This window comes from Fragaria vesca, linkage group LG1 (genome assembly GCF_000184155.1).
Source record: "Fragaria vesca subsp. vesca linkage group LG1, FraVesHawaii_1.0, whole genome shotgun sequence".
Taxonomy (NCBI): domain Eukaryota; kingdom Viridiplantae; phylum Streptophyta; class Magnoliopsida; order Rosales; family Rosaceae; genus Fragaria; species Fragaria vesca.
In genome coordinates this window covers 3,053,426-3,068,241 of record NC_020491.1, presented here as the reverse complement: position 1 = coordinate 3,068,241, position 14,816 = coordinate 3,053,426, and the positions used below count along the sequence as shown (strand labels likewise).

General features: G+C 40.6%; 4 protein-coding genes across 4 annotated transcripts; 3 read left to right on the top strand and 1 right to left on the bottom strand.

The window, feature by feature from the left end:
- Positions 1 to 2,334: 2,334 nt before the first annotated feature.
- LOC101292045 lies at positions 2,335 to 4,013 on the top strand. The gene is made up of 3 exons (XM_004287255.1): positions 2,335 to 3,026; positions 3,364 to 3,536; positions 3,636 to 4,013. The coding sequence occupies exons 1-3, from the start codon at positions 2,406 to 2,408 to the stop codon at positions 3,799 to 3,801; spliced, it is 960 nt and encodes a 319-aa protein (XP_004287303.1). The 5' UTR covers positions 2,335 to 2,405; the 3' UTR covers positions 3,802 to 4,013.
- A 324-nt stretch (positions 4,014 to 4,337) lies between these two features.
- Positions 4,338 to 6,011, top strand: LOC101297004. Its single transcript, XM_004288753.1, has one exon. The coding sequence runs from the start codon at positions 4,338 to 4,340 to the stop codon at positions 6,009 to 6,011; it is 1,674 nt and encodes a 557-aa protein (XP_004288801.1).
- Positions 6,012 to 6,616: 605 nt separating this feature from the next.
- Positions 6,617 to 7,887, bottom strand: LOC101296713 (equilibrative nucleotide transporter 8-like). Its single transcript, XM_004288752.1, has 2 exons — positions 7,401 to 7,887; positions 6,617 to 7,317 (listed from the first exon to the last, which is right to left on the bottom strand). Exons 1-2 carry the CDS (start codon positions 7,885 to 7,887, stop codon positions 6,617 to 6,619), a joined length of 1,188 nt encoding a protein of 395 aa, XP_004288800.1.
- Positions 7,888 to 10,377: 2,490 nt separating this feature from the next.
- Positions 10,378 to 14,155, top strand: LOC101291748. Its single transcript, XM_004287254.1, has 8 exons — positions 10,378 to 10,813; positions 10,980 to 11,044; positions 11,466 to 11,629; positions 11,798 to 12,011; positions 12,270 to 12,590; positions 12,684 to 12,770; positions 12,874 to 13,506; positions 13,612 to 14,155. Exons 1-8 carry the CDS (start codon positions 10,525 to 10,527, stop codon positions 14,002 to 14,004), a joined length of 2,166 nt encoding a protein of 721 aa, XP_004287302.1. The 5' UTR covers positions 10,378 to 10,524; the 3' UTR covers positions 14,005 to 14,155.
- The last annotated feature ends 661 nt before the right edge of the window (positions 14,156 to 14,816 follow it).

Sequence of the window (14,816 nt, the reverse complement as noted above, 5' to 3'; positions counted from 1 at the left end):
TACTATATCACAAAACGTATCATACCCTAAGACGTACGGTAGTGTACGTACACAAGTTAACACAACTAAACAAGTCGGTTATCATGGACACTATAGTAACATAGATTTCATGTATGGTAGACAAGATATTACCAATTAACCATAAACTAGTCAGGGATACGTACCATGATAATATGATATGAGATCCTTACAGAGTTACAGTCAGAAGTATAGCATGATAATATATATGATATGATCGTATACACACAGAAATACTATTTTTGCATGAAATTAAAACTGCTAATTACGTACAAAACAACATATCTATACGATTCTAACGTACGTCTTGTATACATACACAGCTTACAACACTTGCGTCTCATACGGTCGACATGCATGAATGAATCTTCTATAGTTTTTGGTTCCGAATACTCTGGATAGGTTTCCATATATGCATGCATGAATCTCTGCATGGATAGAACTATAGAAGACCATGCATGCATCATGCCCGGTGGCCCAGTATAATGCAAGTGCAAACGATTAACCAGTCACTTTCCGTTCAGTGCAAAACTCTCAATCATTCACGTTACGACGGAGACCGATCGATCGCAAACCTGCCCAGAAACAAACAAGAAACGCCGAAGTAACATTAAACAGAAGCATTCAGAGAAGAAACATCTTAATCATAAATAAAAGAAAATGACGAAGCTACCCCCGACGGGAGCCAAGTTGAGCCACTCCGCGACAGAATGAAACTCGCCGGCCGGTGGGATCCATTTGAAAAAATCTCCCAGGAAAGACATGCACCGTCGGTCTCCGACACGTGACGTGACGTCATGCTGACGATCTCAGAGCTCACCTGCTCCGTTGAGTTCCCGCCGGTGGGGGCCCTCCCGTGTGATGCAAGCAAGTCTGTCTTGGTCTGCGAGCGAAGCACAGCCGCTAGTAGCTCCAGTGGCAAAGTCGTGAATTTAAGTAATATGGTGGACATTTACGTAATCTAAGGCGGGAAAGTCCCCGCCATTTGGCGCCAGGTAATGCCAGTTGTTACGTCGGGAGGATGGGGTTCGATCTAGCCGTTGAATCACGCGTGCGTTGGAGCTCGACGGTTTGGATTAATGGGTCCCATGGAGACATGGCGCCCTCTGGCCCCTGTTTTGAAAGTTGGGCTTGTTTCTGGTGTTGGGTGCTAGTATCATCACCTTGATACGGAGAAGCCAACTTCAGTTTGGTAGGGCGTGTTTGGCAAGAAAAAATGCCTTTTTGGGAAATAAAGTGAAGGCCATTAGGAAGAGGGTACTTGTAACTAAAACATGATCGCATTTTTTTGTTTTAGTTTCGTTTAAGTTGTCGTTCTAATGTAATTAGGCTAAACTCTTTCAAGCAATATTTTTAAGCACATGATGACATTGATATATCTAAGCTATGTTGATAATGATAAAGCACATAACAAGGCCAATACGTGATTATATATTTCTCTACAATGTGATTAGGTTTAATTATGTATGAAAGCGACGCTATTTAGCACATTATAAAACTAAAATATCTAGAGATATACTAATTTAAATTGAAGCTATCATGCTTTCTTGTTGGCTTAAATTTAAGATATTTGCACCCTGTTGTATTTGCTAAATTAAAGCATCAAGATATATATACATATAGTATGTAATAGTATCTTGTAACAAACTATTTTGAATGAAGAGGGGACTATATATTGTGTATCAAATTAAAGAGATTATTTTTGACTATGTTTCAAAAGAAAAGTGTCAAATTAAGATTTTGTTACCATAGCTAATGAGTGTGTTGACCAAACAAACAAAACATTGGAAGAAAATTTGAATTTCTCAACGATCGATATCTTCAAAATAAAGAAAGAAACATGAAATTCTTACGAGCAAGATGAAGACAAGGAAAATTTTACGTTATTTCTGTTGAAATAAGTCAACAACATACTTCAAATTTTAACACTCGTTTATTTTAGTAATTTATTGTAGAACCAAACACGATAAAATATATCAACGAGAGGTGTGATGACTCCTTTTTTCCGTACTTGTACCAATTACTTGCATTAGCGAGAGATAATGAAGGAGGCACATCACATGTGTGTTCATAACAGTGTTGAACTTTTCTCACGCCGAGTCTCCGTCTTACCAAACAATCACCAAAAACCAAAAACACCAAAAAAGCAGAAAACCCTTTTCGACTTTTCGCGCCACTCTGCCAAACACGCCCTTCCCCACAGCCCTCACACCAATGCTCCACACTGAACCAACGGCTCAGATCTAATCCCGGGAGAAGACGTTCCCTCCAGTATAAAATATCCCAAAGCCTCTGCTTCTCTTCCATCCTGAAACTCAACTCACAAACCTATTTCTCTCTAGGGTTTTAGACGAGTCTGAGATCCGGGGTTTCTCAGGCCCATAATCATGCTTCTACGTAGCTCATCGTCGCCGATACTCAACTCATGGCTCAAAGTCGACTCGGGTCTCGGGTCGTCGTCGCCCGAGCCCGAAATGGTGCACCAAATCCCCAGAACCAGCTCCATTTCGCTCTCCTCCAATGGCTCAAGATCTCCTCTCTCGATCTCTCGTAACTCGAAGCATCAGCAGCAGCTCGTCACAACTCTCACGCGCCGCGGCTCCGACGCCGACCTCGGCGACCATCGCAGACCGTCGTTCGCGAGCACGTTGAACGGGTTCGAGGAGGGAGAAGAGGAGGAGAGAGAAGTGTCCGAAGTATCCGCCGCGTTCGGGGGCGGATACGGCGGAGGAGGAGGAGTGAGGAGGACGATGTCGTTAGGGTTGGCGGAGGTGGAAGCGTGTGAGATTGGGACGAGGGAGAATATTGGGTTGTTGAGCGTTTTGGTTGGGGGTGGGGCCGGCGGAGGTAAGATCTCCGGTGGTAATGGCGGAGGAGGAGGAGGAGGAGGAGGTGGCGGAACGGACGGTGGAGATTCTATGAGCGCCGAGATGCATTATCAGAATATGATCGAGGCTGATCCTGGAAATCCTCTGCTTCTTAGCAACTATGCTAAGTTTCTCAAAGAGGTAAAAAGTTTCCGAAAGATTGAATTTTTATTTTTTTATTTTTATTTTTTATAACTGAATTTGTGGTTTGATTAGGTAAATTTACGTTATAGTTACTAATTTCTGATGGATTTAAGTAATTTTTATCAATTGTATGCATAGTTTTCAACCTAAAAGACCCATGCATCTGTTAATGATTTTAGACTTTTTAGTAAGCTTATGAATATGTGACAATGTTTTTGATAAAAGATTACAATAACTATGCATCTTTGTATGGTTTACGGGTTTTTGATTCACTATCATATGCTATGGTTAAGTTTCATGGTGCTAAATTTGTGGTTTTGGTAAAAATTTACAGGTGGTTGGGAATTTAGAGAAAGCAGAAGAGTACTGTGGGAGAGCGATTTTGGCTAACCCAAACGATGGAGGTGTTTTATCCATGTATGCGGATTTGGTATGGCAGCTTCACAAGGATGCTGCCAGAGCCGAGACTTACTACGATCAAGCTGTTAAAGCTTCACCAGAGGATTGGTAAGAGCTATGTTCGTGTGTTAATTGATGAATTGGAGTAATAGAAGCTCTGCTTTCTGAGATAGTTTTTAACTTGGTTTTATTGTATTGATGGTGCAGTTATGTTCAAGCATCTTATGCTCGTTTCCTTTGGGATTCTGAGGAAGATGAAGAGGAGGAGGAGGAGGAGGAGAAGGAAGTGGAAGAAGGCACAAACCGCGCACCAGCACACAAGTTGGTTCACGAAGTTCCATCTTCACCGACTCCTTTGGCTGCTGCTGCTTAGATCTGTCGGGAGTCCTGACCTTTTGTGCATATCTACTAGTTAACCTTTGTAGTAAAATCACTTTGGCTGCCTGCTCACTGCTGTGCTGAGATGAGCTGCATTTGACAGCTCTTGGTTTTGTTTTTCCCCTTTTGTAGTTGGTCAGTCTTGTAAAAGAGACAAATTGTAACAAAAATAAGTGATGGAATAGATTTTTTCAAAGTAAAATCGTTCCAACTAATCTGTTCTTTGCAGAATTTGCATCTCTCTATTGATCTAAGCCATTAATAGTCGACATCTAAAACACGAAGAAAAGTTGTTTCCTTTTGAGTTTTCAGGAACCACTGTTTAAAGGCCTATAGAGCTAATAATAGCAAATTGCTCTGTTTTCGAACCTAAAAATGAAAATCAGTTGATTACCTTGCTGTCTTCCCTTTATTTTCTAGGATCCCGAAAGTCTGAGCATGATTATTTATACCTATCGTCTCTCATACCCAGGGTTTTATGGATCTTTGAATCCCTCTTTCACACACCCTTTTGTGTTAGGCTGTTTAGCCATGGCTGGCTCTGTATCTCCCTTACCAGTAATGTCCGGATCGTTAAAGAAGAAAGCAACACATGCCTTGCGAAACTCTTTTACCCGAAAGGGAAGGAGAAGCAGCAAGGTCATGTCTGTCGAAATTGCAGATGTGCATGATGTTGAAGAAGGTCAGGCTGTTGACAAGCTTCGTCAGGCGCTTATATTGGACGAGCTTCTTCCTAGCAAGCACGATGACTATCATATGATGCTTCGGTTTTTAAAGGCCAGGAAATTCGACATTGAGCAGACCAAGAAAATGTGGTCTCAAATGCTTGAATGGAGGAAGGAATTCGGAGCTGACACAATCAGAGATGACTTTGAATTCAAGGAACTCAATAAAGTCCTGGATTATTATCCCCAAGGACATCATGGGGTAGACAAAGAAGGAAGACCAGTCTATATTGAGAGACTGGGACTAGTTGATTCAACTAAGCTCATGCAGGTGACAACCATGGACAGGTATGTGAAATACCATGTTCAGGAATTCGAACGAACATTTGATGTTAAATTCCCAGCTTGTTCGATTGCAGCGAAGAAGCACATTGATCAAAGTACAACTATTCTTGATGTTCAAGGAGTTGGACTTAAAAATTTCAACAAAGCTGCTAGGGAGCTTATTTTAAGCCTTCAGAAGATTGATGGTGACAACTATCCTGAGACCTTGAGCCGTATGTTTATAATCAATGCCGGTTCTGGTTTTAGAATGTTGTGGAGCACTGTCAAGTCTTTCCTTGATCCAAGGACAACGGCAAAGATTCATGTCCTTGGGAACAAGTACCAGAGCAATTTGCTAGAGATTATTGATGCTAGTGAGTTGCCAGAGTTTTTAGGAGGTAAATGTACTTGTGCTGACGAAGGTGGATGTATGCGTTCCGATAAGGGACCATGGAAGAATCCAGAGATAATGAGTATGGTCCAAAATGGTGATCATAAGTGTTCAAAGGAACCAGGGACTCAGGTGGCTGAAGACAAGAAGTCAGTGCATGTATCCGATGACGAATTTGTGTATTCTACGGGAAATTCCTCCCCATATTTGCCGAAAAATTTCCAAGAATATTTCAAGCATGAAGAGTATATCCCTATGGTTGATAAAGCTATGGATACAACAAGTCACATTGTTGTGGGGAGTGTCAAATTTGACACATTTCCCACTTCTAAGTCGGTAGATTGTTTCGACATGCCTGAGGCTTGCAAACCTGCTGATGGGTTTAGTGCTCGATTTTCGGGTGCTATTATGGCATTTATCTTGAGCATAGTGGCTATTTTCCGGCTGCTAACAAGTAACGTGCCTAGGAAACTTGCTAATTCCACCTTCTACTCTAGTGCTGTCTGCCACGACGACACAATGCTGAAGAGCCGGGCGTCTTCTAAGTCTGCCAATGCCATTTCTGAAGCAGATTTCCAGTCCATCATTACACGCATTGCAGACTTGGAAGAGAGAGCCATTGTTTTGAGCACGAAACCAGTTACCATGCCACCTGAGAAGGAGGACTTGCTGAGTGCTGCTTTGAACCGGGTTGATGCCTTGGAGCGAGAGCTTATGGCAACTACTAAGGCTCTCCAAGAGTCAATGTGTCGCCAAGATGAGCTCTTGGCATATATTGAGAAGAAGAAGAGGAAGAGGAGGTTTTTCAAGTTTCAATGCTGGTGAAAGGGTTCTTATTCGCACCCTTACTTAGTGTCTCATTTACCACATGTATATAATTGTACAAATTTGAAAAAGAATACAACTACTTTGTTTCATGATTATGGTATCATAGAATATTATGCTTGTATATTTGTAAGCAGACATGTTTTTATTTGAGATGAATTGTCCCAAGCTTCTGTGGTATGAATTTTAAAACCAAATTATCAAAGGCTTTGGCAGGAACTGATGCAAAAGAAAAGGGAGCATAATTTTTGGAAGTCTTTTTGCCTTATGTATTGTCTCTTGCACCTGTTTCTCTTTCAGTTGGAGACAAACTTCATGAAAATTGGAAGCATGTGATAAACTTGCCTATCCTTTCTTTTATAAAATTCCACATCTTTTATCTTCATCCTTACTAGTTAGGCCTTTGAAATCAGCCTTGTCTTTGGATTTCAGGTTCTGAGTTATTTGTCATTCTCAATTGAGTAAGCACATTTTTGGAAATAGGCAGACAAAAGAGTTCCTACATTTTTTTTCACACAATAGACTTAATATAGACTTACACAGAGAGGGCTTCAGCATTTCTAACCATGGAAATGCAGAGTAAGTAAATGCACTAATGATGAGGCTCATAATATCCAGAGCCAGCCTATAACCGAACCGCTAACCAACCCGACTCCAAGGAACACAACCATTACAATTGCAGATAGTTCTGCTTCTGGAACTGGTACTAGTTTTGGAACTGTCATCATGATGGCACTTGTGAGGTAACCATTGGACAGTCCAAGCATAAATGTGAGAAAGATCATAGGGACTTCAGTTTTCAACCATGTTGGTCCATGGAGGCAAGCAGTGAAGATTGGATAGAATATGAGTCTGGTAACACATGCCCATGTTGCCTTTTTGATACTCTTCAGAAGGTAAATTGCAGTCAAGGATTTACCTACTAAATCTGCAAAGTTGTACACAGTGATCAGCAAAATGGGATACCAATCTTGAAGAAGCTTGGATTCCAGATTTTCAGCTATAAATCCTGGGAAAATTGATAGAGTCACTGTATATATTATGAACATCCCAAAAGCTGGCCCAGGAATCTTTCGCGCCACAGCCCAAAATTTCGGCCTCGGTGAGCAGCAAAAGGATTGATCCTGCACAAGTCTACAGTGTTCCTGCATGACTCTCAGCTTGTATAGCAAATTGGAGCAAAGGATGCAGCATAAGAGTATAATGATGCTGACGATAAAATACAAGTGGGCACTTGTTTTGAGTCCTTTTGGGGTCTGTGGAAGCATTGCCTTTGTTGAAATTCTCAGGACACAAATTATAACACCTGAAAACCAACATCTTTAATTAACATATTGGTAGGGAAAAAAGTTCAAATAGTAAATATTGGGGTTATAATTTGCATGGTACCTGAAGAAGCAGTGCCAGCAAAAACAGCCTGCATATACTTTTTGGGAAGCTTTCCTGCTGATCCCATTAAGCTTCCACCTACCAAGCCATCAGCTAAGCCACATATTACAACTGATGCAACTGTCACACCATAAGCTGCATTAGTACTATGACAACTTGCCCAATCTATGATAGGAGCTGCGGTTAACGAGAGAATAAACATCAAAAACCCCAAGTTGAGTCTTAGCCTAGGGCTCATTCTCTCCCACCAGCAACCCCAAGTCATCATCACAACCAGAACTAGCACTGAAGAACTCATGTAAGCTACAGAGAAGACCTTCTCGACATGCTTGGTTGGATAGAGATAGCCAAAGTAATCGACAGCAGTGATGAATGCATTCCAAGGAAGCAAATTGCCTGCTCCAAGCAAGAAGTGAATAATGTAAGCAATCTTGTAAGTATCTCTTGGCTCATCTTGGAATTCAAGGCCCTTCACTCCATTCTCCATTTTGTGAAACTCTTGGAATTGTGTCAGGGTCGGAGACTTATTTAAGGCACCATTTTAGAGCGAGTGAACTTAGGGAAGTGATTTCTGACAAGAAAGGAATCTCCAAGCTTTATTGATCAAAGCTCATGGGGTCAGCTAGCTAGGCTTATTATAGCTTTGGTTAGGTTTGCTAAATCAGCAAGTACTCTAAGAGAACAGAAATAGGTCAATAGGATTATAGGAGCTGATTACTGGAGCAAGCTGGATCGTGCAGCCAGTTATTTGGTAATGGATTTTGATTGATGGATTTGATTCATGTAGAAAAATTATGCTGAGTAGGGACAAGGACAACAATGGATGGGTGGTGTTACATGTACTTTTGCTATTTATATATACACCATTAGAATTTGGGTGATTAGAAACAAGAATACTGAAGGTTTCCAGAAAAATTATGTTCCTTGATTGCTTTTATGTTTTACAACTTGAAAGAAAACTCACAACCTCCATAGTCATGAGATTTAATCTGGTTCCTCTACTCCGAATGAATTTCTTACCAAGTTGTACTCAACTCTCATCGATCTTATTAATGCTGATATGTCTTCTGCCCAAATCAAGCCTGATTTGAGTCGATTATTATCTTCCTAATTTTATTGTAGAATCATCTGTTGTTATCTGTATTGTTATTCTCCAGTAGTGAAGAATAATGAGTTAGATGATCAAGAATAATGAGTAAGGATAAACTTACTTTGTTTATTAAGGCAGTCAATTATTTACAGTCAAGTATAAAATAGTAAGAAATATGAGAATTCAAAAAGTTGCTTGGGACTTCGAATGCCTGCTATGATGCGCTCATTTCTTGTCAATGTTGACTAGAGCACCAAGGTAAAGATGAATTCACTGGAGGAGAGCCAAAACCGGTTTCTGTCATGAAGTGTAGAACTAATTAGTGATGTTGTGAAATGATCAAAAGGAAGAGATGACCGATCGGCGTGCCCCAGCTGTCACATTACTCAGTTCATCTAGATTAGCAAGAACTTGATTCTGTTTCTCTCCTGTCAGGAATTTGCATTAGTGACTACCATGTTACAGTTCCACTACTGCATTATTCTTGATGCTGCTGCATGTACGGCTACAGACGAAGCTCGATAATGAGGTTAATAGTACTACGTGATCACTAACTAAACTTATGAGATTAGGGAAGAAGTTAGTTAGAGCTTTGAGGATATGTTCTACCTAAAAAAGTGAAGTGCATGCTTTCTCAGATCAAGGACAATCAGTTTTGGAGGTATTCTCAGGTGCTTGTCACTGCAGCCATTATTAAGGTCTTTGTGTAGTGTGTCTTTGTACTTCTAGCTCCCTCTTAGAATTAGAGGCACCAGGTTTAGTGGTGTACATTAAAGCCTAGAAAGGCAAAATAAGGTACATAGCATAATCACTTTCAAAAAAAGGTATACAGCATAATACCAATAATGTAAGTAAGCAGTAGTTTTGGGGAAACTTGGGTGCTGAGATCTAACTTCTGATTTGCCAAAAAGGGTATTCCTTTTGCTTTCTGATCAGATGGTTATAGTTACTTCAATGAGATAATGTACTAGGATGTATATACAACTTTAATCCTATATCAATCAAGCTGAAGCCAACCATGAACAATTTGGATTGGTATAGCAGCCCCAACTGTATAGATGGATGACATTGTATCATGGAGGTTAGAGATTCAGTGCTCTGCAGCCAACTAGCCATAGCCATAGCTGCAGTGGACTGTTGGGCTAAATGGGCTTTGAAGGGCTTGGTGAGAATCGTCTGATGGTCTCTACATGATTTGAGGAGAGAAGATCTTCACATTACTTGGGCTAATAGGCTGTTGATTAGGACAACTATGGGCTTATTTTTTCTGTTTTCTAAACACTTTATTAGATTTGAAACTTGTTGAATAACAACAACATATTATTCGTCCAATGTCCATTTCATTTAGGGACATAGTCACATTTTCGTACGTAAGAGATTGTGAGCTCAATTCACGAAAAAAGTAATTGTAACTCTTGATTTGATTACCTGCTCAAAAGAAAACAACATTATTAAAAAAAACACTCAAGAACATAAACGAGCATCTAAAAACCTAAATTAAGATGAGTTACCACTTTCAGCTCATACAATGTTTAATTTGAGTTTAGTTTACAATTATCATACATAATAAGTAAGACAGTTAAGTACCAGCATAATCTAAAATTATTTAATATCTTCACATCAGCGATCATATAAATATATTATGTTTAGTCAATCGAAATTCATAACAAAAATTTACCACGTTTACTTATTTCAAATGAAAAACAATTATGAATCGGAGACAAATAGAACGAGAAAAGAATAAATCGTAACCGATTCCGGATAGTTGATTCATAAATTCATCTCTCCCCTTCCAAATCAAATTCCTGAGTACCAGGAATCGATTCCGAGTCTTGATTCTTTAAAAAAAAACCACAAGGAGGAAAAACAAAAAACCAGAGGGAAAGTAGTTACCAAATCTCCGCTTCTCAATATTATCATCACCGTCGAAAACGGGAAAGAAACCAAGTCAAAAGCGGCGCGCTTAAAAAAACCTGACACTTCACTTTATACCAAATCCCCTCTCTCTCTCTCTCTCTCTCACACACACTCTCAATGGACACCAACGCCGACGAAACGACGCCGTCTCGGGGCTTCTACGCGAGAGGCGCCGGAGGCAAACTCAAGAAGCCGCCGTCGCGCAAGCCGCCGACTACTCCTTACTCCCGTCCGCCGACGAACCAGGCCGAGCGGGGGAAGCGGCGCTGGCTCTCCAGCGTCGTTGATCCGGCTTATCGCCTCATCTCCGGCGGCGCCACCCGGCTGTTCACCTCTTTCTTCTCACCCGGCGCCACCCTGAGTTCCGCCAGTGCCTTACCCGCGCCGCCCAATGTGCAGCGTCACGGTGAGTCCCCCGGTTTAGGGTTTTGAGTTGGAATTTGGATTTGTGGATTTGAAATTGGATTCGATTAGGGATTGGTTTTGTGTGTGATTGATGGCATTGGTTGATTGATTGTTGTGAAGTTTCGATTACTGGTTTGGTTTCTGAGATTGTGAGCTGTTGTGTACAGAGGATGAACAGGACGCAGAGATTGAGCAGAATGCTGGTGGAGACGAGCGCAATGGTGATTTAAATGTGAGGCTTTCGAGACTTTTTCATTGATAGAACCATAGATCTTTCGGTTCGTACTTGCGACATTGTCTATCAGTTTGTTGTTTTATCTGCTGAATGTTATGAATGTGATCCGTGTTTAGCCATGACATTGATAATATTATGATCTTTTTGGTATCTAGTGCTTTTACGCTGGGAAAGTCGACATCTTTATTGTATTTTGCTACACTTTTCATACAGTGATAGGTTTAAGGTAGATGATAATGGTGGTTAATGTGTGCTTGTGTGGTATGTCAAGAAGCATTTAAGTGTGATTGATCTCTGATTGGTTTAGAGATGCTTATTCTTTAATATGTGTGGTGGTATAAACAGCTATATTTAATTCCATCCGGTGCTCTGAGTGTTTTCTTATACCTATATATTCTTCTCGATGTTTCTTTTGCAGAATTGGGTGAGTAGAACTGAAACAGGAGGTCCTAGCACAGTAGGGAATAGTTCAAATGATGATTCTGGTTTTCAAGGCCACAGTGTAGACGACAACAGAAACCTTTCTGCTGAGAGTGGGCTTTCTGAAATTGAGCAGCTACTGAAGGGGAAAAAGTTTTCTAGGCAAGTCTTGCATTTGGTTATCTTTTCTGTTCTTCTTAGATTCATGGCATGCTGTATTTATCCCGTATTTATGTTTAAATGTATATTCACTTGATAATCTTGCCTGCAATCTTATTTCAAATGAATAATACTAGTCATATCTGACCTGAACTCACTACTCTCTATCAGGGATGAAGTCAATCGCCTGATGGAAATTATTCAATCAAAGGCTGTTGAGCATCCTACCATGGGGCACGGAAAGGAAAAACTAAGCACTACTGCTGGAGGAGAAGCCAAGGGGACTGTAATTACTCATGCTGTTCCAAAGGCGTTATCTGGAGAAAATCGGGAGGATATGAGTAAAGCAATCTGGGGAACCTCCACCCCTCTACCCCAGTCAGCTGTGAGTGTCACTGTCAGCTTCTTTTCCAGATGATGACATATCACTAAATCATCAATTTTGTTAAGCATTTATCTATGTGCATTTGTTAAGTCGCATATTTTACCTCTTTCTTATGTAAAAGCATGAAGTGTTACCCCATAATGTTTGCTCAAATACATGTTCTAAATCATCTTTAGTCTTCTTTTTGATACATGAACTTGATGCGGTTCACTTGGATTATTTTATCTTAGTCAATTTTGCATATGCTCACATTTTCAGAGGCGAGAGGAGATTGGCACTTCACCCTCACATATTCAGAGGCGAGACGAGATTGGCGCTTCACCTATTGAAATTGCAAAAGCATATATGGGAAGCAGAACATCAGATATTGATGATAGGGTAGTACTGCATAATAATGAGGTTGCATCAACACCATTCATTCCAGCACCTTCCCCTAAGCCATCAACATGTTGGCCTGGTTCCATGGTACAAAATCAACGCGATTATTCAACCCCACAGAGTGAAAGAGGCAGATTTGGCCTGCATAATTTTCCCAGAACCCCTTATTCAAGAACTATCTTTTCAAAATCGAAGTCCAAGGCATGTTAAATGGCTTTTCCTGGTTTTGAGTTGTAAATTTTGATTCCACTTACATTATTCAGATGGTAATCTTTCTTTATTGCATACCAGCAGTTCAGTCCATTGCAAGGTGGTGATGATAAGGCCCAAAGAACATCATCCACTCCTTTTAAGCACCTGCAAACTCCTGTATTTGGGCAGGTAAAATCTACATATGAAGGATGATCAGTTTCTGATTTAGCATGGGATGTTGCACCCATACATTCTTAACTTGATTGATGATGTTTCTTTCTTTACATTTTAGACTTCTGGGAAGCCAAAAGGTGACGCATTGGATGGTGGCTATGGATCATCAGTAGGACCAATTCGCAGGACACGCCATAAAGTAGCGACACAAACTCCCCCTAGAGGATCTCCTTATGTTCATTCATCTTTGATTGGAACTCCACGTGTGGAAAATTCCCACATCCACAAAGAATTTTTGCCTGCTGGCAAGAAGAATTTTGAACTTGGAGGAATAAGTGGCAACTCTCCGTTCCAGTCAATAGATAGAAAGTCTTCAAGCTCTCAAGTGGGTGTTCATCCACAGTCTAGTCAGTTAGCAAGGACAATTTTGGAGCACCTTGACAGAAATTCACCCACTCCTAGAGATAAGTCAGAGGAGTTGAAGCTAGCGACTGGGTGGAAGAAGCCCCCGACTTCTGATATTCCTTCTCTCAACCAGAATGGAGATGATAGCTTACCTTTAGGAGGGTCCAGTTCCGGTAAAGTCATAAATAATGATAACCAGAAAAAGCCTGCTCTGGAGAATGCTGACAAGTGGAACTCTCTGTTTAAGGTTCCACCTCCTAAGCCTACTGTAAAAGTTGCTGATGTTGTAAGCAATGGTCCTTTTGGTGATGGGAATGCTGGAAAATCTCTAGCCAAGAGCACAGAGGTAGTGTTTGTCCTTTTTAAATGACTGTTCAGTGTTTTAATAAACAGTAGTTGTATTGGTTCATGGTGAATACAGTATGTGATAGCTAAAGAAACAACTTTGCAGGCTTTTCCACAGACTACCTTAACTGCTGTTGATTCGGAGGTTCTAAATCAACCGAAGAAGCTCCTCTTTCAACCTTCAGGGACTAAACGTGTATTCCCGGCTATATCTGTTGACAAGTCTACCTTCACATTTCCGGTGTCTACATCTTCTACGGTGTTTTCAGAACCACCCACACCGTCCATTATGCCAACTTTCTCACCTAGTCCTGATCGTCAGCTAAAAGATGGAGATACAGCTGTTCCTACATACAGTTTTGGATCCAAGAAGTCTGATCGCCTTGTATTTACATTCCCTTCTATCGGTGATGCAACCCAGATTGTTACTTCAGATATTAAGTTCAGCTTTGGATCAGATAAGCCAAGGCTGTCTTTCAAAGATGCCATCTGCCATTAGTTAACAAGATATGTTAGGATGTTTCATCCTTTTTATTCTGTAGGGGTGTAATATTCTTTTCAAGAGTCTGTCAAATATTGTATTTCAACCCATGCCTCGATGTACCCTGGACTTGGAGCGAGGCGGGTAACCAGTTTAGTGAAGGTGATTATTCCCAGTTTTCGGAAACTTTCACGCACATATCTTGACATACTACATGCTGTAATTGATGGACTTCAGGACTTGTGTTGTATCTCTACTCAAAACATATGATAGTGGAAGGCAAATCACCCAGTCACTTGCATGAGTGCCATTGTGGATGCCTGCTCAGCTCATAGCTAGCACATGTCGTATAGAAAATCAGTTCCAGTGGGTTGTGAATGCATGTCAAAGTAATTTGAGGTGCTACAAACACATCAAAGTGATCACCACGCATGTGGTTAATTGTAGGAGTCAAAAGTCGGCTCTAAATTTGGATGTGTTCATCCATAGATCAATGCTTTATTTATCTTTTCAGGAAAAAAATTCAGACGCCCCATTCGTGACCAGATGGTTAAAGATAAACAATAAGAACGAATTATAATTTTTACTCGTCTATTATAACCGGAGTGATAAAGGATAAAGTGTATAGACAATGAGATAGTAAGAGAGTCATCATCTTATTCATTGATAGGAGCCCTTTATATAGGGAATTACACAATACCAATATGGCAAGGATATGAATACATAGATCTAGTCTAACTACATATCCTATTGACATAAGGCCAAGACACACATAGAGAATATCCTAGAACACTCCCCCTTGTGCCGCGCGCTGATATGCCGATGGTGCT